At 43.0% G+C, this 25,474-nt stretch overlaps 2 protein-coding genes across 7 annotated transcripts in view; both read left to right on the plus strand.

The window, feature by feature from the left end:
* LOC138803463 (forkhead box protein J3) overlaps positions 1-10,418 on the plus strand; it is a 108,097-nt gene extending 97,679 nt beyond the window's left edge. For all 6 annotated transcript variants that reach the window (XM_069987515.1, XM_069987518.1, XM_069987512.1 and 3 more), the window contains 4 exons: positions 2,370-2,471; positions 2,870-3,061; positions 5,463-5,570; positions 7,388-10,418. In XM_069987515.1, the coding sequence (XP_069843616.1) occupies positions 2,370-2,471; positions 2,870-3,061; positions 5,463-5,570; positions 7,388-7,503 (518 nt within the window). In that variant the 3' untranslated portion in view covers positions 7,504-10,418. The remainder of the gene's footprint in view (positions 1-2,369; positions 2,472-2,869; positions 3,062-5,462; positions 5,571-7,387) is intronic.
* Positions 10,419-18,960: 8,542 nt separating this feature from the next.
* LOC138803278 (guanylin-like) lies at positions 18,961-20,956 on the plus strand. The gene is made up of 3 exons (XM_069987096.1): positions 18,961-19,082; positions 20,095-20,302; positions 20,674-20,956. Exons 1-3 carry the CDS (start codon positions 18,966-18,968, stop codon positions 20,736-20,738), a joined length of 390 nt encoding a protein of 129 aa, XP_069843197.1. The 5' UTR covers positions 18,961-18,965; the 3' UTR covers positions 20,739-20,956.
* The last annotated feature ends 4,518 nt before the right edge of the window (positions 20,957-25,474 follow it).

Here is a 25,474-nt window from a genome sequence, read left to right on the forward strand (position 1 = left end):
TATCTTGCTTGGTGACCACTTACCACTGATAAGATTTTTATTCTAAAAGGAACTTTTAGATAATACCACTACTAGATAACATTAACTCTGGGTACTTTTCAAGAAAATAAACAATGTATTCTTTTACATTGAACTTTACTATAAAAACTTTCTCTGGAGCTGTTTCTATGTTTACAAAATAGGAAGAATATATTTTAGGGGGAAACTTAAATGAGATAAATTGAAGAAGAGCAGAGCAATGTACCTGTAACATAGTAGGTCTTTGATAAATACTATTACACCATTTTGGCTGCCCTTTATCCATAGAGTTATCTAGATTCTTAAAATCTGAGATTAAAGCTATCTTCATAGTATTTTATTAGTGTTTATCTTCTTCAAAACAATAAACAAATATTAAGTATTTTAATTCTTTTGTTTGACTTTAACAGTCAATTTTGTTTTCGTGATTACTTATTCTAAGTAGGTTCTAGGATAAAATTAAAAATTGTGATTATTTCCTGACTTGATGGAATATTTTCTAAACATCTTGAAATAGTTTCTAGATACATACCTACACAAGAAATTATATAATACCAGAATTAAATTGTTGAATGGACAAATCAACTACTAGTCCCTGCCTTTAATATCAATACATTCTTCAGAAATCTAAGCCTATCCTTAATGTGATTTGGAAGATTGCCTTAACGAATAGTGATCATGTATTGGTAGAAGTCTGTGGTACTCTTGCCATACCTACATTTTCCTAAAGTATAATGCCAGGGAAGAAAAAAAATAGTATTATTCCTGAAGACATTGATGATGTGCCCTTGCTGCTGTCTAGCAGCTTACAAGGAAAATCAATTTCCACCTGGAAGGGAAAGGGGTGCTGGAGTAAGGATAATCACTGTGGTTGTGATAATAACTCATCTCCATTTACATTTGTAAGATGGAAATGATCAGGTTGTCTTTGATTGGGAAGGAATGGAAGGAACAAGAAAGAAATAGAAATTTGTCTGATATGTGCTAAGGAATTTAGTTACATTATCCTCCCAAATCAAGTATAAATTACTACATTTTACAGATAGGAAAATTACAGCTTAAAAGAATAAAGCAATTTGTTCAAGATTCTAAGTATTAGAACTAGGATTAATATCCTGACCTGACTTTGAAGCCTGTAACACAAGTTATTCTAAGAGGGCTAAAATCCACAGACGTTTCTTGAGTAGGTAGAGTTTAGTCGCCTACTCTCTCCATTAGAAGTTGCTTTATTATGATTTACCAAATGAACATTTACAATTTTTTTTCTACCATTCCTAAGGAAAAAGATTAGTCATGTCAAGAATGCTTTGTGTCCTTGGCATACTTGTTTTCTGTAGGCCTTTGTGCCACCCTGGCCTGTGCCACCCTGGCCTTTTGACTGTTAGTCCTCTTTGTTGACACACACTACAGACTTAAGCTCTCCCATGCCTATGACATCAGAGGATAACGTCTGACCATTTCTCACAGAAGGCTCAGCCCTCTCTTCTGTTACCTTCCCAGGAGAACTATGTTACAGTATTTCCTTCTCCTAAAGTTGCTTTATAGGAACTATCTACTCTTACCATATGTTCTGGCAGTATATTAAATTATACTCTGTGATGCTTCTAAATGTGATTCTTCTTCTAGAAGTTAGGAAGGATGTATTTTTTAAGGTTATAACAACACAAGGAAATGAAACTTTAAATAAAGGGAAATACTGATATGCATGATTTTTCTGCTTGGTCATTTTTATTTGTACAATATAAATGAGAAGAGCAGCATCAAGCTTGACTTGATAAGGCAGTTTGTAAACTGCCAGCTGGAGGTTAGAAGACCTGTGCTTTCACTTGAGTCAAGGTTCAAGTCTTAGATTCATCTCAGGGATCTCAGGATGTTGAGTTATGCCACTTCTCTGAGCTGTCTTTTATTTATAAAATGGAGAAAAATGGTATCCTTCCTTGCCTGTGTCACAGAACAGATTGACCCGATACCAGATAGAATTGGTACAAGTCCCACCATGTACCTGTGACTCACACCTGTAATCCTAGCTATTCAGCAGGCTAAGATCTGAGGATCATGGTTTGAAGCCATCCTAGGCAGGAAAGTCCATGAGACTCTTATTTCCAATTAATCACAGAAAAAGCTGGAATTGGCACTGTGGCTCAAGTGGTAGTAGAATGCTACCCTGGAACAAGAGGAGCTCAGGGACAGCACCCAAGCCTAGAGTTAAAGCTTCAGAACTGGAAAAAAAAAAAATAGTACAAGTCCCTTTCTAAGACTGGACAGGATCAGCTGGCTTATTGTCTTCCCTTAACATACTCTTCAAACTTTCACTGTTCAAGAATTTTAAGATTATTGTTACTACTTTGTAGGTGTTTCAAACGATTGGTATGCAACACTTGATATGCTAAAAGAAAGTTGTCGAATTGCCAGCAGTGTTAACTGGTCAGATGTAGACCTTTCACAGTTCCAAGGTGAGTACTGGTTCTTTTTGACATAACTAAATAATGGTATTTTCTCTGGAAGATTATATGTTTCTTTGTAGTAGAAATAAATACCTCTTTTAAATAAAGGAAGTGAGATACATGCTTTAAAAGAACACTTTTAAACACTTAAGTAAAATATTTTGGTCAGTTGATAGAGGAGAGGGTTATGGAAAAGAACTCTAAAAGTAATTTGGCCATATTTAAAAGAATTGGGTTTTGAGTAATCATGAAATGCCCAACTATGTGGCATGAGCAAATCACTACTATAATCTGAAATGAGCTAGTGGGTATTTTGAGGGCTGGCAATAAAAAATATGTATCCTGGTCTTTTTTTGTGCAGTGTTTGCAAAACTGTGCTAACTGTATTTCAAATGTTTTCCTCATAGGTCTGATGGAAAGTATGAGACAGGCAGATCTCAAGAACTGGTCTTTAGATCAGGTTCAGTTTGCTGATCTCTGTTCTTCTCTTAATCAGTTCTTTACACAAACTGGCCTTATCCACTCACAGAGTAATGTTCAGCAAAATGTTTGTCATGGTGCCATGCATCCAACAAAACCTTCCCAGCACATTGGAACAGGTATGGGCTTTTTCTCACTTACTGCTTTAGGCAACTTGATTTGTTGCTAAAGTGACAGTGGTTTGTTTAGGTGTTTTGTTTGTAAGAAATGAGTGGTAGCAAGTAATTTATACCGAAGGCTTATCTTTTAAGAATTGAGTTGAGGGACTGGGAAGGTGGCTCAATGGTAGAGTGCTTGCCTTGCATGCATGAGGCCCTGGGTTCGATTCCTCAGCACCACATAAGCAGAAAAAGCCAGAAGTGGCGCTGCAGCTCAAGTGGTAGAGTGCTGGACTTGAGCTGAACTGCTGAGGGACAGCGCCCAGGCCCAGAGTTCAGGCCCCATGGCCGGCAAAAAAATTTTTTTTTAAATGAAAGGGCTGTTCTGTTCAGCTTTATATGATTTTTCTATTAAGTATCTTTAAGACATTTATACAAAGAAAAATTATGTGTTTTCTGAGAACATAGTTATAAAGTCATATCAGTTTGAATTTATATAGATTGGCAGAGGAAAATCAACATTTTATATCTTCCAAGAATTACAAGTTCAGAGTTATACTTGATTACATGTAGTGGTAAATTCACATTTTTTTAGGCTCCATAATGAGAACATGGATAAAGAGAATTTCTATGTGAAAATAAAAAGATTAGGAATATGACTATTTGTAAAAGTTAAGGATGCTTAATATAGGTATATGTATGTTCCTATTCCAGAGAAATGAGAAAAGAAATAATAATTAAAAAAAAAAAAGCTGGATGCTATTGGCTCATGTCTGTAATCCCAGCTATTAAGGAGGCTGAGATCTGAGGATCGTGGTTCAAAGCCAGTCCAGGCAGGAAAGTCCATGAGACTCTAATCTCCAGTTAACCACCAGAAAAACAGAAGTGGAGCTGTGGTTCAAAATGGTAGAGCACTAGCCTTCAGCACAAAAGCCCAGGGAAAGCACCCAGCCCCTGAGTTCATGCCCCACAATTGTCCCCCCCCCTAAAAAAAAAAATACCTAGTAAAAAAAATCACTTTGTTTGACTTGAATCCTAATAATATGTAGAAAGAATAGCACAGAGTCTGAAAAGTTGTTGGTATATGAGTAACCAGGCCTTTTTAGCTGAGTCCAGTCTTAAAAAGTACATTAGCCATATATCTGATAGCTGATGGGGACCATACATATACACACACATAGCACTGAGTATACTAGAGCTATAGCTTAATTTAACTTTTCCTTCTTTCCAAGTCAGCAGTATGATCAGTCAGAGTGCAGTTCTTACTATAAAAGGCATGTAACCTTGAGAGGGAACAACTAGAGGTCAAAAGTTTTGGTTCTGTCTCACTTCCTCTCTGATCCTGTTTTCCCATCTATATAAACAGAGGTATGATTGGACTAGATATTTCTCAGGACATCTGGTTTTCCCATAGCAGATGAAAGATTTTAAACAGCCAAATCCACTGCACCATACCTGAATAAAAGGGAAAGAGTTTTCTTACCTTCTCTATCATTGCAACATGGCTAGATTTCAATTTGTGGCAAATGCTAGAAACTCTTGGGGAATTAGCCTTTCCAAAATTCCAGATGTTCCTTGCAATGTGAACCAGTTTTATGGTCCTCATTCCCTGTGAGTTACTGAGGAAGAGTTCATGATGTTTATTTCCCTCCTGTTTTATATCATTAAACAATGTCATTGACATTTTAAAGCTATTAAACTGGATGGCTCCTATGGATAAAAATATATTAAGAACCATCTGAAGTACTATTTGAATGAAATCCATGATCCATTTGAATGGTATACGTTTTTAAATCACTTTAGTTCCTTGTATAGATAGTTACTATTACATTGTGCCTCCCACTCACTTTGTTAACTGACTAGAGCACACATGTTTAGGCTACTTTCAGAGTGAGGGGATCAGTGCAATAGAGATGTAAGCAGTAGTAGAAGGCTTATGATGTAGGAGATCTGGATTCTAAGCCTTATTCTGTCAAAATTGCATATATTTGGACGTTAGGCAAGCTTTGCTGACTTCAGTTCCCTGTAGAGTAGGGATTGTTCTTCTTTCATCCTCCTGTGGGCTTAGTGTGAGGTCAGATGAAGTTATATATATGGAAATACTTTTAAATACTTTTGAAATGTAATGCTTCATGTGACAACAGTAGACATAACTTACCTGTTAGCTAGAGAATTAATGGCAGCACCGCAGTTAATACCAGTATGCTCACCTTGTTCAAAAAGCCAGCCCTTCCACCTCACCTGCTTCGTTTTATTTTAGACAACAGTTCTGTTTAATGGTTTTTTTGTTTGTTTGTTTGTTTTTGTGGTCTTTGGACCATACTTTTTTTATTATAAAGGGGATTCTGTTAGTGTTTTAACACTTCATTTATTTTATTTATGGTGACATGTTTTCTTTCTTTTTCCTTTTAAATCTGATTAGGAAATTTGTACATAGACTCTAGGCAAAATCTTCCTCCTTCAGTGATGCCACCCCCTGGTTATCCTCACATCCCACAGGCACTCAGCACTCCGGGAACAACAATGGCAGGTAGAGTGAATGAGTGAGTGTGTGTATGTATTGCTGTATTCATTCAAGTAGAATTGCTCCACTAGGACTATTTCAACAGTGGTTTCTAGAGAGGTTCCTTACAGAGACAGTAAGTTTTAAGAATTAACTAGTTTGTGAACTTTTTTCCCCAAGGTTCCTGAATATATGTCTTACATTTAGCCAGGAGACAAGGGCTCATTGTTAGAACTGGGAGGGGGTCTCAAGGATCACCTGGATGAGGAAATAGAGGATCAGAAAGAAAGACGCTGCCTAGACCATCCAGTTTGACAAGTGGCTCATTCAAGATTTATGTCCTGGTCTAGATTCAGTTTATTTTTCTCATATACCACATATCAGGACTGGGAAGGTGACTCAGTGGTGGATTGCTTGCCTCATATACCACATATCCTTCCCTTGAGCTATCTGAGGAAAAGACAGAAAGTAATGTACAGTGGTAGAGGTACTAAAAACCCTGAAAGAACTGTGTACCCACAGTAGAGAAGGAGTTGGAACCATGTGGCCTGTTTCTAGATAACAGGGAAGAGATGTATCTGTTATCTGCACTCACTAGTAATTTGTAGATAGCATAATATATGATGGTTAATTCAAATTGCCAGGTTTGAATCTTGTTGTTTCATCACTTAATAGTTAATGAAACTAGGCAGGCTACCAGTTACCCAATTTCTGACTCCAGTGTTATTTCTGTCAGTAAAAGGAGCTAGGGATACCATCCAAATCTTGAAGTTAGGAGGACCAAATTGGGGTTATATTGGGAATCACAAAAATGAGGAAGTTGTAAGTTTTTGTTAAATCGGAGACAGATGTGCAGGCATTTCTGCTGCACTGCGATATTGTGAAAGCCTTGCATTTCATGCAATTGTACACTAAAGTGTTGATGAGAAAAAATAATTAGATGAGACTACTTGAAATTTTCTGTTCAGTATACTAACAAAACAGTAAATACAGTAAAAATTCTTCAACAGTTAAAGCTTAAGTTCTAGGAAAAGAATGAATGCTATGAGTAAATACTGATTTTTTTTTTAAAAAAAGAACAAACTGTTTAGAAGGGGTCTCTGAAGTGTGGAGACAAAGGCAGAATGCCTTGAGACTGTGAAGTACCTACAGAGCCAGAGTGAATCAAGAAGAATGTGGGAAAATGAGCATCTTGGACTAGATACTCTTCATAGTTCACTGTGATCTACTGTGTTGATGTTTTCTGTTCACTTGCTTTTACATAGTGGCCCAAAAATTATCTTCTGGGGAAGAATTAGTATGGTCCAGTCTGACTTTGGTGACAAATAGCCATCATTCTCCTGTTCACCATTTTTATGTGAGCTACTTGAAGTTACTAAAGCATATGTTGGAGTCCAGTAGATCCTGAGAGAAATAGTTGCATCAACACTTTACTCATACAGCCCAGTATAGTAAAAAGAGCATGGTTTTTGGAGTCAGGTAAACTATGTTCAGACTTTATCTTGCACCTTCACTAGTTTTATGACTTGCTCATGTTTTTGTGTGTGGGACGATAAGGTCTTGCTTTATAGCTCAGCCTGGCCTCAAACTCAGAATCCTTCTCCCCAGTGCTAGGTTTGGGATTTTAGGTGTGTACTATCACAACCAGCTTTTTGTTCATCCTCTTAAGGATCCCCCTTACCTACAGGGTAAGGCTCAGAACTGCTTCATAGCACATATTATCCCATGAACCTATACATAATATGTGCTATGTATTGGTACATAGGAAATGCTTAGTAGGGGTTAGTTCATTTCTAACTTTTGTTTCTACCCAATCACTATTGGTGTTTCCCTATTCTTCCCAGGCCATCACGGAGCCATGAGCCAGCAGCACATGATGCCTTCCCAAGCCTTTCAGATGCGGCGCTCCCTGCCTCCAGATGACATCCAAGACGACTTTGATTGGGATTCAATTGTGTAGAGCTTGTTTCTGCAGGGCAACAGACCCCAACATCACCTTTCTGTGCAGTGCAGTGAAGGGAAAAGTTTAAGAAATCCAGTTGAGTAAACAAAGTTGATAATCACTTTGCTAATGTTACCAAGATTTCTTTTGAAGACAATCAAAAAGATTTTAGCTGGATAACTTACTGCTTTTATCTGACTCAAACAAGTACTACATGTTTGTCTCCCTGCCAACTGCCCTATGTAGCTCCTAACTGTTGTGTGATTTGAACGGCTTTTTGCATATTTGTGTCAGTTTGATGTTAACCACAAGTGCCAGACTGATTTTTCAGACAGAACCTATTTTGCTGCAAGCAGTTTATAGATGCATATGTGTAAATATGTGTACAAACATTACTGAAAGGCTTCAGTTTTTTTTCTAATTGGATTGTCATGTCTTGAAAAGAACGCTATTATCAGTTTTGTTCCTTTTTAGGCTATTTTCTGCAGGATGCTTTTAACTGATGCTTAGAACCGAAAGGAAATAGATTTTCTCCAGAGCCTAGTTCCCTTTTAATCTCTTTCAGAAATGTAAGTAATAATGAATTCTACCCAGTAAGTCTAGGAACCCAGAGTTCGATACTCTCCAAACAATCCAGAGGGGCATGTTGTTCCTGAGCTGTATGAAGAAGAACTGACCAAATTTGTTTTGCTGCTTGGGGAAATTATAGAAATATTGTTACCTTGTCAATGTCTGTTTCTTAAATCTGAATTATGACAGTTCTGAAATGTTTGGCTGATTAGAAGCTGAGTATTGCTTGGCTCATAAACAAATCAATGCTTCCACATTTGCTTATATATTTATTGTCCAAAAGTGTTATTTTAATATTTATTACTACCTTCTGTGAATGCTCAGCTCCTATTGGGTTCAGTAAGAAGTGTGGTGTCTGAAAGCATAGAATAATTTTTCTTGATAAGAGTTTACAGACAAGACAATCAGAGGGACATTGTATCAGTCTTTGTATCACCACTTCTTTACCAGGTGAGTATATTTCTCTCTTTCCCTCCCTCCTTCCCTGACTCTCCCCCTCCCCTCTCTCTTAGCATTCCTGCAGATTGGGACTTAGATTCAAAGGATTTTTTTTTTCTGGAATTGAATCAATCCATCTGAGTAAGAGAACATCAGGACAGGTTTATAAAGGAAGTTTCCGCACTTAGCCTCTTTCTGTTTAAATAGCACTGAAAGAAGAGTAGAGCTATATACCCAGATTTGATTTGCCTCAGTCTGTGGTGCAATTAGTAAGCGGCCTGCTATTCCTTTCTGTGTGTCTGTGTATACGTGACATTTGGCCACTTCATTTGGAATGAAGCCTACCTTTTGGGGGTGGTTTTTAGTTGTTTTATTTCATGTTGTATCACAGTTATTCTACATGGATTGATTTTCTTAATTCTACAGTAAAGCTAGAATGAATGAGATTATTTCCCTAATGAATAGGTTTTGAATTGATTCTCAAGAGAAAATCTTTCTGTTTTAATGGATTAATAGGTTCTATCAAATCAAAGAGGAATAACTACTCACTGGTTGTTTATTACCAGCTCTGGTCTCTCTTATCAGCCATGCTAAATCATTTTACTTAGCCTTAGTGATTCTGTGGTTGAGTAATCTCTACTTGAAATAGTCATCTTTGTGTATGTGAGTGTGTGTGTGTATGTATGTGTGTATGCATATGTGTACCCATATGTTTTTGTATGTGTCTTAATGGAGTGTTTGCTTGAATGAATCACTGGGAAGCCAGCCATAGTAAAGGCTGGTGAGATTTGGGAGGAGGGAAGAGCTTTATGTTTCTTTGTTGCTTGGACCCTGCTTGGTATGAAAAAGCTCAGTTGCAGCCCTTTGGATTAGTGAAAATGAGAGGATTCTGGGAAGGCAACCAACAGATGCCTCTAAGAAGGATCAAGGCAAGATGAGAGGACAGCCTGCAGAGTAAAAGCTTGAAGGGGGTGTTCAGTAGTCTACTCAAGTCACTGTTTTCTAGATATTGAAATTGCTACTTTGAAGCTTTCTGAATTGCTTGGGTAGCAATGTGCACTTTAAAGAATTGGGGTATTGGAATGCAGTCTCTTAAACTGAATGAGTTGAGTAGAACTACTGATCATGATTTTACAAATTGTATGACGCTAAAAAAAAAAAACAACAAATTGTATGACGCTGATTTCTCATTTGTCAATCACTTACTGATTTGCAGTAATCAATATTTTTTTTAAGTATTTCAACTTACCAAGAATGGCACTGGAGGCCAAGTCTCCACCCAAACCCATCTGCTGACTTTGGCCTCCAATGGTCCCAGGACAGGCCTTCTCTGTGAGCCTTGACCAGACAGGGTTGGCTGATGAAATGCAGAGTCCCGCTAGTGGCCATTTCTATTGTTAGTTTACTAATGCAGAGCAAGTTCTGTCTTGGACTTAAATTGACTAGAGAATAATAAATGCATGTAATTAAATGGGGCACTCTGTCCAGGAAAACAATCCGACTGGCATTTGTGGAAGTTTTTGAAATGTAAATGTATTCATGTGTGTTTCTGTAAATACGTCTGTCTCAAATGTCCTTTGAAATGGGAGGGAATCGATCTGGGGATACTTTCAAATGGAAAAGAGTATTTTGATATTGTTCATTCAGAGGGTGATGTGTACATATCTATATTGTATATATGTGATGAAAATGCATTGGCTTTTTGTGCAAACACAACCTGCTCTCTGTACTGCTATTGGACAGTCAGTGTTTTAATGTTTCTACAGTTTTGCTATTGCACGATTTCATATTCTGCCTCTATGATGAACGGCACCCATTCTTTGTAACTGTTTAGTGCTGTAAAGAAATATTCCAAGTGTCATTAGGATTGTTGCTGCCAGAACTGATATGCATGAATGGCACTTAAAATAAATATATTAAATCTATTTGCAACTCTGGTTGTTCTGCATCATTCGCTGCATTCCATTTGAGAGAATCAGACTGGAGCTAGTTCAAATTCAGAAACGCATGGTCAGCCCCAGAGCCCTCAAGCAGTGGACAGTTGTGTCTCACAAAATACTGCCTCAGAACAGTGTCTGTGGTTGTTCACTTTACATCTCATTACTTCTGTGAACTTGAGGAAGATATTTAACCTCTGAGTTCATTTTCTTCATTTCCAGTGCCTATAAAGTGAGAGTAACACTTCCTAGAATTGGAATGAGGTTGCACTGATCAGTCTGTTTAAACATTTACAACAGCACCTATAGCATATTCAGTGTGTTCCGGTACTTTTCTGAGTAGATATTGTGGCTGTCACTCTGCAGGTGTGAGACAGAGGTGTAGTCATCTGTCCAGATTCTTTGATTGACAAGTAAGAAGACTTAGGTTTGACTCCAGGCATCATGTGTTTGTTTTTTTACAGGATCCTGTTATCAAGGGAATTCCTATCATGCCGCTTACACTTGCTTCTAGCCTTGTCCCAACACTGCCTTCCCAGAGAGCTGGTTTCTAAAAGGTGACTGTAGAGCTTAACATTTGCAGACCAAATATGCTGTGACAAGGCCTTCTGTGAGAATCCCAGAAAGGAGGAAGCCACAATTCTGCCCTTAGGGGTGCAGATTTTCCCAGAACAGGGACAAAGTGCCAATCCAGAGAAGGTGGTTAGGGAATCTACTCCGGAAATACTCCCTGGCAAGGTGGGATTCTTTTGATAAGGGGTTAGATTGTGTTGAGAACATGGACATTGGTTTAGGAAAGCTTTGGGGCGCGAATAAACTATTTGGACTCTTGGAGGTGCCTGGCACTGATAGTGGAAGGTCTTTCCATTGATACTAATGCTTTGAGCCAGAGCTAGAAGGTAGATTAGCATAGGAACTGGATTAGCAAAGGGGTTATGGCTTGCAGTGGGAGAAGTGTTGGGGGTTGCTACTGAAGCACAAGCCTTCCCTGAGTGGTGGAGACTAATGATGCCAAGCCTGGTCTTACTGTTGTGGGAACAAGTTTTGTGCAGCTCAGCAATGGAAGACTGGCACACAGGGGAGGTGGAATTTAACCTGGAATCTGTCTCACCCAAAAGGGGAGTTTTCCACCAGGTTCAGAATCTGAGATTGGGAAATCCCAAGAGCATTAACTTAACTGCATTTACAATTCAACACAGCTAGTAGTGGATCTGTAATAATACAGTTTGGGTCTGACTCTGGAGTTCATTGCCTTTTACCTCCTAAAAGGAAGGTTTCCCAAGTGAGTAATGACTACTCACAGAAAGGGAGGTAGGGAGTCCCTCTTGGGCGCTAAAGCTTGCATTACTCCCATCACAGGTCAGTTTTCATGATTACTACTAGTCACTTGGAAGGCCTGTAGTAGAAGACAAATGTGGTCACCTTGTGCTGATTCTCATTTATCTGTAGCACATACCTCCCCAGATCAAAGAAAACGGCGAAATCATTAAGCTTAATGTTTATTTCTCAAGGCTTTAACATGACACTTGAAAAATGTCACATTTATAAATGTGACCCGTGGCAAATCCTGCAAATGCCATGGTAGCATCAGCACTCAGGTGGGTACCTGAATGGAAATGCCCTAGAAGTGCAGAACTGTCTTGAAAGTTTCAAGCTTGCAGAGGCCCTAGGAAGCTGCTCACATAACCTCACATTGTGTTGTTGAGAACATTGAGACCCAAAGAAGTGACTTGTTTCAAGTCACACAGCTACTTAGGGAAAAATTAGAGACAAATGGAAAATGCCATTTACATGTCAGCAACTTAAAATTTCCAGTGTACATTTTCATTTCATCTACACAAAGGCCTGATGATGTAGTACTGTTCTTGCTTCATTTTATGGAAGAGGAAGAACAACTTAGAAGAAGTAAGAGACAATGGGATTTTTTTTTTTTTTTGGTCAGTTGTAGGGCTTGACCTCTGGGCCTGGATGCTGTCCCTGAGCTTTTCAGCTCAAGGCAAGCACTCTACTGCTTGAGCCATAGAGCCACTTCCGGTTTTCTGGTGGTTAATTGGAGATGAGTCTCATGGACTTTCCTGCCCCGGCTGGCTTTGAACTGTGATCCTCAGATCTCAGCCTCCTGAGTAGCTAGGATTACAGGTGTGAGCCACCAGCGCCTGGCAAAAAAATATGGAAATTTTAAATGTAAACTACCAATCCGTGATGGACATAGGCCTCTGAATGTATCTGCCTCTAGGTATCTCCTGAGTCTCTCACTACTGAGCGTGGGGTGTCTGAAGGAAGATACATGTTTGGGAAACACTTCCCTTAGGTGGAGGCAGACGACAACCAAAAGCTACAAAAAGCAGCCGTGGTGGCATTCTGACATGCTTTTCCATGCCGGTGCCTTCCTAGAGGTATTTCAAAAGCAATTTTGAGCTTTCTCCCTGCAGTCTCCATTTGAGATGGAGAGGTGATTAGTCATTTGGCTTCATCAAAACCAGGGCGGTTTCCAGCTTTGAGCTCTCAAGCAATGGCCTAAGCCAAGGGGCCTTGGATGTCAGAATCAGCACCCACCATTTATTAGGCACCTGATGTTACTTTTCCCAAACATATGATGTAAGTCACTGTATTTACTCTTTCATGTAACTGCTTGGGGCTGTCGTTATTATTACCAGCCTCACCTTACAAATAGTCTGAACTATAGAGCAATGAATTGACTTGCCCAGTACCATCTGGTTGGTTCCTGACAGAGGTAATAGCAAAAGGAGAGCTTGCATTTCAGACCCAGGCCAGGCAGCTCCACAGTTCTGCCCCATCTTCAGCCCTATTTGAATGCCCAGCAAAGGGCCTATAAAGTGAAAGCTGCAGGGAGCGCCTGTAGCCACCAGGGGGCAAGCTGCCAACTCTGCCCTCCCTCTTAAGGAAGTATTCTTTTACTTTGGGGCCATGCTTTGTTTCTATAGGCCTCAAGGAAAAGCAGGGTGCCAGCCCTCAGAATCTCTCCAATATAAAATCTCTCCAGTGTCAGAGCTCTACTGTCTGAAGAAGACAAGGAGCCATTCTAGTTCTTAACCCTACCTACAGCTGCTTGGCTAGGGCTCCTCCTAGCCCTTCTGACACCCCCTGTGCACGCCCCCCCCCACACACACACAATAAAGCTTAGGCTGGGGAGATCACTCCACCAGTCCTAGATCTCATCTTTTCAGGACCAGCAGATATAGAGGCTGGCACTGTTTCTGCAGGTGTGGTTTGAAACAGCCACCTACCTTTCTTTCCCTCCCCTGCCTTGCCTCTGAGCCTGAGTGGGCCTAAGTGTCTCCACATACTCACAGCGTCTGCCACAAACATTATGATTATTGCCACCATTTGCCGGGTCCCTGCCCCATACTTGACAACCATTATCTGACTTAGCACTCCTAACTGCCTGGTGAGATCGGTGTTGTTATCTGCCTTTTACTGCTGGGCATTGCTATTTGGAGAGGTGAAGTATTTGCCCAAAGGTCATTGCCAGTGTAAGGGATAGGACAGAACTCAAACCTGCCTCATTCTGGTCAGCTTTTCCCAGGGGCAGATTGCCCCTTCCTCTTCCTCCCTGCCCTGTCCGTGCATTACAGACACCTAGGAGTGTCTGGCTTCATGGGTTGAATGTAGCCTTCATAGTGCAGTCCCCAGGTTGGGAGGCACTTTCTTGTCCCATATAGAAAGGCAATAAATACAGGACAATTGTCATCTTCAGTGATGCGCCCAGAGACAAGCGTGACCCTCTGGTTCCATGAGAGTCTGTGGGTATAAGCTTGTGTGAGACTGTGAATAGAACCTTGTGTGTGCTCCTGACTATGCAGTTGTGTCTAGGACTTGTGTACTTGTATGCTATTGAGCTACAGAGTCAGGGTGATGACTCTCAGAGGCCAAGGCTCCTCATTCAAATTTGGTGGCATATTAGCGTCTTCCTCCACTTCCAGGTCCTTTTTTTATTGGTGACACTTCATCAGGATCAAACTTTGTTCCCAGGCATGTCAGAGTTGGGTCCTGCAAAGTCTGGCACAAATTCTTCCTTTTTCTTATCTCACCCTGATCTTGTCACTACTCAAGCAGCACGCTCCGAGCTAGATCACAATCATGTATTCTTCTTCCTTCTCCATCTCCAGTCCTATTCTAGTTTTCTCACCCTCCCTCCACCCCCAGAAACTGGTCCAGGGTGACTGATACTGTGGTGGAGATGTACCCTGCAAGCCCCAAGGGCCAACACAGTCAATGCTTGAAGTAGAAAAGAATGTGGGCTTAGGAGGCAAAGGAGCTAGAATTCCATATGAGCAAGACATTGAGCCTCAGTTTCCTTATCTGTAAGATGGAGATGAAAACCTCTTACCTCAGAGTGTTGAGCCATTTGAAGAGCAGCTAGCCTGGTGCTACATATTAATCCCAAGGAATGGCCTTCCTTCTCCTCTATTTGGAACCAAATTGCCACGGTCACCTGATACTCCTGCCTCTTATCTTCCCCTGCATCCTTTGTGCCCTCCTTGGGCACCCCTTCCCTCCTGGACATGTACAGCCCATGGCTGAGAGTGCACTTGACCCCACTGCTACATGGTCATTACATCACAACTCTACCATAGGTCATTTCACTCGGAAGCCTTCAGTCCCAAGCTCTCATTGGCCAAGGCACCCTCACATGGTAAGCAACTGGTACCCTGGCCCCTGGGACCTGTTATCCCAGGCTTGTCCACTCATGGCCTCCTTGGAGTCAGTGTTCACCTCCTATTCCCCATCTAACCCAGGGCTCCAGGAGGAGCTCCTGGGGCACATGGCAGGTGCTCCAGCTATGACTACTTCTCTGTACTCCTTAGGATGTGAAGTTGCTTCAGTGGCTGTGCCTCAGAGTTAGGGAGGAGGAGGAAGCTGCTGTTCTGTGGAGTGGGAGCAGATGGTGAATGAGCTCTCTGCATCTCATCCATGCCAGACTGTGGGGATGGTACTGTTGAGCAAACAAGTAGGCACACCTGCTATCCACTCCACAGCTGCCCCTAGAGCATCAAGGGCAGGAACCGACCCATCTGGGGCCTGGGGTGGGGAAGGGATCTCAGCATAAGAAGCCTGAATTGGACTCAGGTCATCAGTCTTCAATCCCAAGTCAGCACCTGCTGTGTGTGACGCTGATCACTCAGAGCCTTGGTTTTCTTCTCTAAAATGGGCATCATAGGCCCACCTCACAGGATCTGACTCCATGGCCACCCCTTTCTTTTCCTTTTCTGGAAAAAAGAGGAACAAAGAGTTTGGTACCAGGAAGATGAAATAGGAGGTAGGGTAGTAGACTGGGTTGAAAACTTAGAATTTTCTTTGGCATTTGAGAGAACTGGATTCTATTCTGGACTGAGATAGCCTCACGTTTGTATCTATACTTATGCTGTCTATTGATCACGTGCCTTTTTACAGTACACAATGAATACAACAGGTGCAACCCTGAGAAAGTCATGGTCCCTTAGACCTCTCTGAGCCTCTAAGCTTCAGTTTACCCATGTATAAAATGGGTTGTAGTTATTTCTTACATATTCTTAGAGCTGCTAGGTTCAAATTCATTCTAATGTCTACTGTAAGCATTTGTGGGTTTCTAGAGGTTCCTATAGAAACCAGAGATTATTATAACCTCTAAAAAAACCATTTACAAGTTTTAAAGGTGAGGCTTTGGAGTGTGGGCCACACCTCTTTCAAGGTCACCCAGAACCGTAAGTCTGCAAGCTCCTACCTGGCTCTATTCCAGGCCTTACTGCTAAAGTTAGCTTGGGCCTATGACATACAGGCAAATGGAGTTAGGCCTGAGGGGACTAAGCTTTAGTGGACCCAACTAATGGGCACATGAGAGCCACAATAAGGGACCCACACAAGTATGTTAACCTCCTGGCCCAGGTCAGGCACTGGAGTGAGTGTTAGCTATGAATTGGGGATGAGTCCAGTTTCCACAACTGAAAATTTCTCAACCCAGAGCTTGGCATAAGCTCTCTGTATCATCATGGCAAAAAACCCTGCCATGTTGCTGACCCCACGAACACTCAGCATTCTGGTCACTGGGTCAGACCTGGGGTCTCCACACACTTTGCTCCCAGCAGTTCACAGGATGCTGAGCAAGGCAGACAGTCTGGATAGGTGTTTGATAGAAGAGAACAGGATCTGAAGTCAGGCTTGCAGGGACCAGTTTGACGAGGAATATTTTCTAGAAAATCTAAAATGTTCAGGGGAGCTGATACTGTCTCTAATTTTCAGAAGCTGAAGCTGCATCTTAGGGTCCTCTCAGAACCTTGAGTTTACCAGGCTCACACCCTGGATCCTGAGACTACCAGGAACCAGACTGGGCAAGGAGCTGAGGGGACTGGGGAAGAAGAGTGGGTTCCTATTTCCCAGAGCCAATGTCAGAGGTAAAGTTGGGAAGGGCTAAGGCCTTGGAGCCACTTCCTCTTTCCCACAGCATGATGTGATGTCACTTCTGCAGTCCTGTTCCCTCCGTCCCTGCTTCTTACCAGGAAACCCTGGTAAGGAGGTGTGGGAAGGAGAAGCAACAGGAGCCAAAGCCCTTGTATAACCCCCCACTCAGCCACACCTGGGGAGAGGGCACTGAAGAACCATAGTGGGTGAGTATGGGAAGGGTTCCTTCAGACCTTAGTGGCCCACTCAGCCCCATCCTTAATGCCAAATCAAAGCCCAGCTTTAGCCTCCCACGTCATCTGTGTTCCAACCCTGATCATAAACCCCACCCCACCATACTTCCTCTTCAACTGCACACCCTACAAGGAGCCCTAATCCAGACCAAATCAACCTCCATCCATTAGTCCTCACATCAAGCCGCCCCCACTGGATGCTGCCCCTCCCTGGATTCCAGACTAATCCTGTGTTCTCACATCAGCTCCATTCTAACCCAGATCGTAATCAGAACCCCAACTCAAACCCACTCCAAACTCCCATCTCTAGCTGCTACCTCAGTGTCACCCTAACTCACCTCCAATCCCAGTCCTTGAACCTAGGCTGTGCCCATCCCAGTCCACCCAGCCCCACCTTGGCTAACTCTTGAGCCAAGTCTTACCTTCTTTCCACCCCGCCCTCATTAGTGGACCCCTTTGCTACACCACTGCCTCACCTTCACCCCACATCCTTGGACCTGCACCTCTATTGCACATCCTCACCCAACTCTGCCCTTGCTCATGCTCAAACCCACTGTGCACTCAGCTAATGGAGGCCAGGGTAGAATGGACACACTGCAGACAGAGACTTCTGCAGGTACATGTACACACATACACACATAAAAAATATGCCTCTTAAGCATTCACATACATACCTTGTCACACATGGATACACACATCCCTCAATGTATATATACATCATCATGCACAGACAAACACTTCAGTGTGTACACAGCACACACTTCAGTTCCATATGCATGTGTTTTGATGGACACAGGCATTTGTACACATGCGTACACCAGCAAGGAGAGCAAGTCCAATCTGGCACTGAGGACAGTGCAGGAAAACCTCATGCTCCCTGATCCTGCCTGACTGGGCCCTTTGTTCCCTTATCATCAGCTCTACTCCCTCCTATGCCTTCTCCAGTATTGACTCTCCTGTCCAAGTATTGCTGCCTGCTTTGTCTTTGAACATCTGCCTGGTTTATGGAATAGTAAGATGGCAGTCCCATTGCTGTTCTTCCTCCTGGGTCCAGGGGCTCCGCTCACATGCCCAGTGCCCACTAGTGATCCCAGACAGAGGCCTGTGGGCTCGCAGGATGAGGATGGAGCATGGCTCAGCCAGCCAGCTGTCTCTCAGAGCCATGCCAGGAGCTCCTGTGAAGGGAAATGTAACAAAGGGATCCTTTACTGAGGGCTTCCTGGATGACAGACATTGAGCTAAACTCATGAAAACTACATTTAACTCTCAGAACAATAGCATTGGCCCACAGGCAAGGTACTTACCTGGACTTTCACAGGGACACTGGGGATCACAGATGGGAAAATGTCTGCCCAAGTCACATACCTCAAAATGGGACAGTAGGTGGGATTTGAGGGCAGGCCCGGGAATGACCAAGATAAACCCCTCCCTAAAATCACAACCTGAAACCTCCTGGGTCTGCAGCTTTGTCTACATCCCAAACTCCCTTCCTCTGGGCTGACTTACACTCTCTTCACAAAATGGTCTGCCACTCTACCTATCTTCCTTAAAGGAATTTCCCCTCACTCCTTAGAGGAAATTCCCCCGTGCCTGCCTGGGTGCCCTGCCCTTGCCTACCCTCAACCTGATTGCCCTGTTGTCACTGTCCTAGGCTAGGTTTGGGCCTTTCTCAAGTGCAGGGTTGGGTCTTCAAGGCCTGGCCCCAGAGTATGCTGACCCAGCCCAGCTGTGGGTCAAAGTGGTTCCCAGGGAGGGGCAGGACTCTGCCAGTCTCAACTGATCTCTTATCTCCTGGGGCCTTGGTCTTATCTGATGAGGTCTGACAGGCAGCAGATGCACCTCTGACAAGCTCAAGGTTACTGAGTAACCCAGGCCTCTTTAAAAGCCCCATTGTTTGCCCCCAATGTCCAGTACTGGCGAAATCTCTCCTCTGAGCACTGCTGCCATGAACACCTGCCTGCTCTCTGCGCTGTGTCTCCTAGGGACCTGGGCCACCCTGGCAGGAAGTGTGACCGTGAAGGTATGTCCCCATTCCTATGTGGCCCAGCCCACTCTCCCAAGAAAGCTCGGCATTTTTGGCCAAGGTATGATGGGTAGTTGGTAGCTTCAGCTTCCAGGCAAGATCCCCTTTTCAGTCCTGCCAGCCACAGTTACCTTTCCCTCCAAACCCGGAGAGGAGAGAATCCAGGTAGACAGGAGAGAAACATCTGTTTGGGCAAAGAGAATGACATTGCCTGCAGTGACCATCTGCTCCTGCCCTCGAATCCCACTGCAACCACCAGCAATCTGGGTGCAGGAGACTAATCATTATTCTTTCTATTTTACAACGGGAGGAAATAGTCTCAGAAAGGTTCCACAACAGGCCATGGCCTAAAGCAACTCGGTGTAAATCCAAACATTGTTCCTGAGACCTGTGCTCAGCATGAGCATTTGTCTGGGTTCCAAGAATCACATGGACATTTGGAGGTCCTGATAGATGAGTCTTATCTATCTACTTTGCAAGGTTCCCCCCCCCACTCTTCCCTCCCCCTCCCCCCTCCTCCCCGCCATGGCCCAAGCTGGCACCCAGCATGGGTCTTGCTGTTTAGGAGAGCCCTCTGGAAGCCTTTCATTGCTTCTCACACAAAAACTAGGCCAGAGGCTGGAAGTGAGGGTATAACACCCAACCACATGGCATTCATGTGGGCAGTCCATATGGAGCTATGATGCCTGGATCCTGGCCTCTGCATCACCCTCCTCAAAAAATAAAAATAGCATACCAGCTCTTGGTGAGGTACATACTGTGTCCTTGGAGCACCATGCCCATGTCTCCATTCTGCAGAGGGCAGTATGCAGAACCTAAGGTCTCCACTGTGCTTAATGTCAGAGGTGCTAGCTCTGATGCACACTGACGTCACCCCCCCCCCCACCTTCCCCCCACCCCCTGCCAAGCAGAAACTCTCCTTTCACTGCATGCACAGATACCAATCTGTTTTCTGGGAAGCAGGCAGCCTCAGCCTGGCCTCATACTCTGCTCTGACTGTCTCTTCCAGGATGGAGAGTTCTCCTTTCCTCTGGAGTCAGTGAAGAAGCTTAAAGACCTTGAGGAGCTCCCAGAGCCCAGGCTTGGCAGCCGCAGGAAGCTTTTACCCATGCTAAGGGAGCCTGTTGCTCCCAGGCTCTGCAGCTATGCTAATTTTCCAGAAGCACTCAGGCCACTGTGCAAGGAACCCAATGCAGAACAGATTCTGCAGAGATTGGGTGAGTAGCTTTCTCTCTGTTGGCAGCACTGGGAAGTTCTCTGACTGGTGCTCTTGAGAAAGAGCTGTGCTCTAATTTGGGGGCCATGGGGGACTCCGAGGAGAAGCTTAGCTCTGATTGGTGGGTCCAGCACACTGCTTCAGCTTTTGGCACCAAGGAGAAAGTGATTGGGAGCATGTACTCCACTGGGCTTATCTGTATCTCCTTGCTGGCTTAGAAGCTCCTCTTGGATTAGCTGGCTTCAGTGTCTTTGTAAGCTTGTTTGAGGCAGAGAGCTCAGCTCTACTTGATTCTCCTGGGGGCTGGTTGCCAAGAGGTTTGGGAGATGGGAAGCTGGCTGGTTCTCACCAGACCTCATTTCTCTTGTCTAGAGGCCATCGCTTATGACCCAGGCATGTGTGAGATCTGTGCCTACGCTGCCTGTACTGGATGTTAGGTCTCTGCCTCTTCCCAGCCCACAAAGAAGCCCTTTTTTCTACTGGAAGGTCAGCCTGTGATACTCCAGGTTTTAGCATTTCAACATACCCTACTGTGAGTGTGGAGAAGTGAAGAGAGAACAGCTCAGAAACTAGCTGAGGAAGTGGAGGACCTGGGCGAAGCTTTCGAAGATCTGTGCCAGCCCCCAGTGAATAAATTAGTTTCAAGTACTCCCAATGTTGCTTCCATTTCTTCCTTCATCCATAAGTCCAGCATCGTCCAATATTGTGGATACTGCTCTGGGAAACTCAAGGTTTAGTGTGCAAAGTAGAAAGACCCTAATTCCCTTCTCTAGCATCTCACTCACTTGGGGCTACTACCATACACAGGAATAGAGGGAAACCTGTATCTCTAAACCACGACCCAAATGGGTGGATTCTCTGCCTTTCTTCCAAGTCTGCCATGATCACTGAAGTCACCAACCCACCTGTGAGCACAGGAATCCATCAGGTCTGGTCTGGATGGCCAGCACAGACACCTGATGCTCTTGTTTTCAAGGTACACAGAATTTAGCTTCTTCTAACCAGCCAGGTTTGCCTGCTCCTGCTACCCTGTGCACTGACTTTTCTCCACAATCTTGATCAGGTAGACTACTCAAGCTTCAAGTCTTCATTTCATTGCCTTTCCTCAAGGCCTTTTCCCTGGCTAATTGATCAAAATGTTCAAGTACTCTGTCCTTGGAGCTCCCAGAGTACACTGATTACCCACACCCTTTGCACAGCTCTGTCTACCCTATTGTATAATGGCTTCTGTGCCTGGGAAATCTCTCTGCCCCCAGACAGATGATGGCATAAGGATATAATAAGGGAAAAAAAAACCTAGGTCTGAGCTCCAGGCCTTCCATATACTGTATGATGTTAGGAAAGTCACTGTTCTTTTCTGTGTCCCAGTCTTCTCCTCTGTAAAACCAGAATACTAATAGTGTGCACCTCTGGTCTGGGTGAAATAATGCATTTAAAGCTCCCCTTTCAGGCCTGACACAAACATCAATGGAATTCAATACATGTTAAAAACAAACAAACCAAAGAAAGGGGGATCAAGGGTCAGGCTGTCAATGGTTCAGACAAGAGTGAACAGGTGTGGTGTGGAAATAAGGCCAGTTAGCCAAGGGAAAAGGAAACAGGTGGCAGCCGGGGGGTACGTCTTGGGGAGTGGAGTAAAAGGGAAATGCCACTTGGGGGTTCAAGCAGAGTTTCTGCAGGCTGTGAAATTTTGAGAATAACCTCTTCTGGCTGAAGTCTTGGAAGACTTGATGAAGAAGGAGATGAAGTATATTTTCCTTAACATTTGGAGCTTGCTTTAGGGTGGATGGATCTCAAAACCAGGGTGAATGAGGGAAGAAAAACTTTCAGAAGGTGAGGATGGGAGGAACACACATAAAGGCGCTGGGCTAGTTCAGCCTGGACAGTGTAGAGTCAGGGAAGGAGGCAGGACTGACCATGATTTAGAAGTTGTATGCCCCTCTCTGAGCAGAAATGAGAATAACAAAATCCGCCTCCCAAGGTTGTTGAGGGATCTGATGAGATGTATTGTGGGTAAAATCATTTAATGCTTAAACTCTTGAGCCAGACTCTCTGGCAATGAATTCTGTCTCTGCCTGCTATAGTTTTGTGACTCCCGGGAGGTTACTTCTGACTTTCCTCGTCTAAAAAATGTAGATGATAAGAGCCATACTCTGTAGAGTCAAATGAAGATGAACTGAGGTAATACTGGAAAAATTCTTAGTATCCCACTAATCCTGGGCAACCAGTGGATCAGAGAAGAAATGCAAAGAAAATTTAAAAGGTATTTATAGACTTACAAACAACACAACACAGCAACTATGCCAACACTTACCAGACACTGAAAAAGCAGTTCAAAGAGGGAAGTTTATAGTCATACATGCTGACATGGAAAAGGAAAGTCTACATTAAGCAAGGCCAACATTACACCTCAAGGAACTAGAAAAAGAATAAAATATGGCCAAAGTTAATAAAAGGAAGGAAACAACAAAGACTGATGCAGAAATAGATGAAGCAAAGACTTCAAAAACAATGAGAGAGATCAGCAAAAGTAGGAGTTGGATTTTTAAAAGATAAACAAAACGAACAAACCTTTAGTTAGACTGAGAACAAAAGAGCAGATACAAATAATAGCACTGGGGACTCCCAGGTCTGTGTCCTCTTGCTATAGAAACTCTGTTTTGCTGTTTTCTTGTTGCTTTCAAATAAACTTGATCTGTCTGCTTGAACCACACACACAAAATAATAATAGTAATAATAATAGTAATGATAATAATAAATTAATTTTAAAATAACAGCACTGAGCTTTCCTTCTAAAATCAGGAGTAAGGTGGGATGCCTCACTTTTTCTACTTTTAGTCAATGTAGTGCTAGAAAATCCTAGGCATAGCAACCAGTCAAGAAAAATAAAGGCATCTAACACAGAAAGATAGAAGGTGAATTGTCTCTGCAGATTATACACTCATACACAGAAGACTCCACCAAAAATAAAAGCCTTGTTAGAGCTAATAAATCTGGTAAAGTTACAGGATATAAACAGAATAGAGAGACTAGAAATCAATTTACAAATGATGCTTCAAAAAAATGACAAAAATCACACAAGGAAATAACAGACTTGAATAACTGGTGATAGGGAAATAGGATGTCTAGATGCAAAAGAATGAAATTAAAATCTTACACAAAATTCAATTCAAAATGGCTTAAAGGCTTGAATGTTAGCGCTGAAACTACAGGACTACTATGGAAAAAAGAAGAGTACATTTCCTGGTCCTGGTCTTGGCAAGTGTTTCTTGGATGTGACCCCCAAAAGTACAAGTAACAAAAATAGACAAGGGGGAATGCATCAAACTGAAAAACATTTGCATGGCTAAGGAAATAATCGGCGGAATAAAGAGACAACCTATAGAATGAGAGAAATGTTAATGGAGCATACATATCTGATGAAGGCTTAATATTCACCATAGTTAAGAACCTGAGTAACTCAGCAGCAAGAAAACAACCCAATGTTAAAGCAGGCAAAGGGCCTGAGAAGTTTTTCTTTTGACACACACTGGGAAAATGCATATTAAAACCATGATGACACGTCACTTTACATCTCTTCTAAGGGGTCTCTTAGAAGAAGAAGAATATTAGCAAGGATGTAAAGAAAGGGAAATAGTACGTGCTTTTGGTAGAATATAAATTATTGCAGCCAATATGGAGCACAGCATAGACAAGCCTCCCTCTAATTAAAATTAGATCTACCATATGATCCAACAAGTCCACCTCTGGTTATTCATCCAAATGATATGAAGTGTATTGAGAGATAGGTTCCCTGCCGTGCTCATTGCAGTATTACTAAGGCATCCATGTATAACTAAAGCATGGAGTGAAGAAGATAACCTTAATTATACAAGAGAATACTTTCCTCTTCAAAAGAGGGGAATCCTGTCATCTTTGATCAGGTAGATGAACTAGGAGGACATTGTGCTAAGTGAATAAGCCAGGTACAGGAAGACAACCCTAGTTATTGGTGGAATCTAAACCATCTAATTATTCTATTATCTATTCAGATAATAGAAGGTAGCAACTGGAGGTGGGGGAGCAAATGGAGAGAAAAGAGGAAGGGCTGGGAAGGTGGCTCAGTGGTAGAGTGGTTGCTTTGCATGCCTGAGGCCCTGGGTTCGATTCCTCAGCACCACATAAGCAAAAAGAAAAAAAGCCAGAAGTGATGCTGTGGCTCAAATGGTAGGGTGCTCTACTTGAGCTGAAGAGCTGAGGGACAGCACCCAGGCCCAGAGTTCAGGCCCCACGACCGACCCGCCCCCCCGCCCCCCAGACAAAAGAGGAAGAAGGCAGGGCACCTCTGGTTTATGCCTGTAATCCTAGCTAATAGGGAGGCTGAGATCATAGTTCAAAGCCAGCCTGGGAGGAAAAGTCCATGATACTCTTATCTCCAATTAACTAAAAAAGGAGGAGAAGGAGAAGTTGGAGAAGGAGGAGAAGGAGGAGAACAAGAAGGAGGAGGAAGAGGAGGGAGAAGGAGGAAGAGGAAGGATGGAAGGAAGGAAAGAAGGAAGGAAGGGAAAGAGGAAAGGAGAGAAAGAAGGAAAGAAAAAAAGAAAGCAGCTGAAAGTGGCTCAAGAGGTAGAGCACTAGGCTTGAGCAAAATATCTCAGGGACAATGCCCAGACTCTGAGTTCAAGCTCCAGGACTAGCACAAGGGAAGAAAAGAAAAGAAAATGGGGCTGGGAAGGTGGCTCAGTGGTAGAGCGCTTGCCTTGCATGCATGAGGCCCTGGGTTTGATTCCTCAGTACCACATAAGCAAAAAGAAAAAAGCCAGAAGTGGCGCTGTGGCTCAAGTGGTAGAGCGCTAGCCTTGAGCTGAAGAGCTGAGGGACAGTGCCCAGACCCAGAGTTCAGGCTCTACAACCGGACCCCCCCCCCCCAAAAAAAAAAGAAAAGAAAAGAAAGAAGGAAGGAAGGAGGAAGGAAGGAAGGAAGGGAGAGAATGGAGGGAGGGAGGGAAGGAAGGAAGAGAAGAAGGAAGAAGAAGAGAGGAAGAGCAACTGGAAGAGAAGGAAGAAAAGTGAGGACAAAGAGGAAGTTAAAAAAAAAAAAACAAAAACCAAAAAACAACAATAAAGCTGCCATGAACCCTGTAGGGCCACTGCTCCTCTGTTTGGGGACAATGGCACAGCAGCCCGGCTGCAT

Source organism: Dipodomys merriami, unplaced genomic scaffold (genome assembly GCF_024711535.1).
Source record: "Dipodomys merriami isolate MVZ:Mamm:240054 unplaced genomic scaffold, mDipMer1.0.p SCAF_34, whole genome shotgun sequence".
Lineage (NCBI taxonomy): Eukaryota > Metazoa > Chordata > Mammalia > Rodentia > Heteromyidae > Dipodomys > Dipodomys merriami.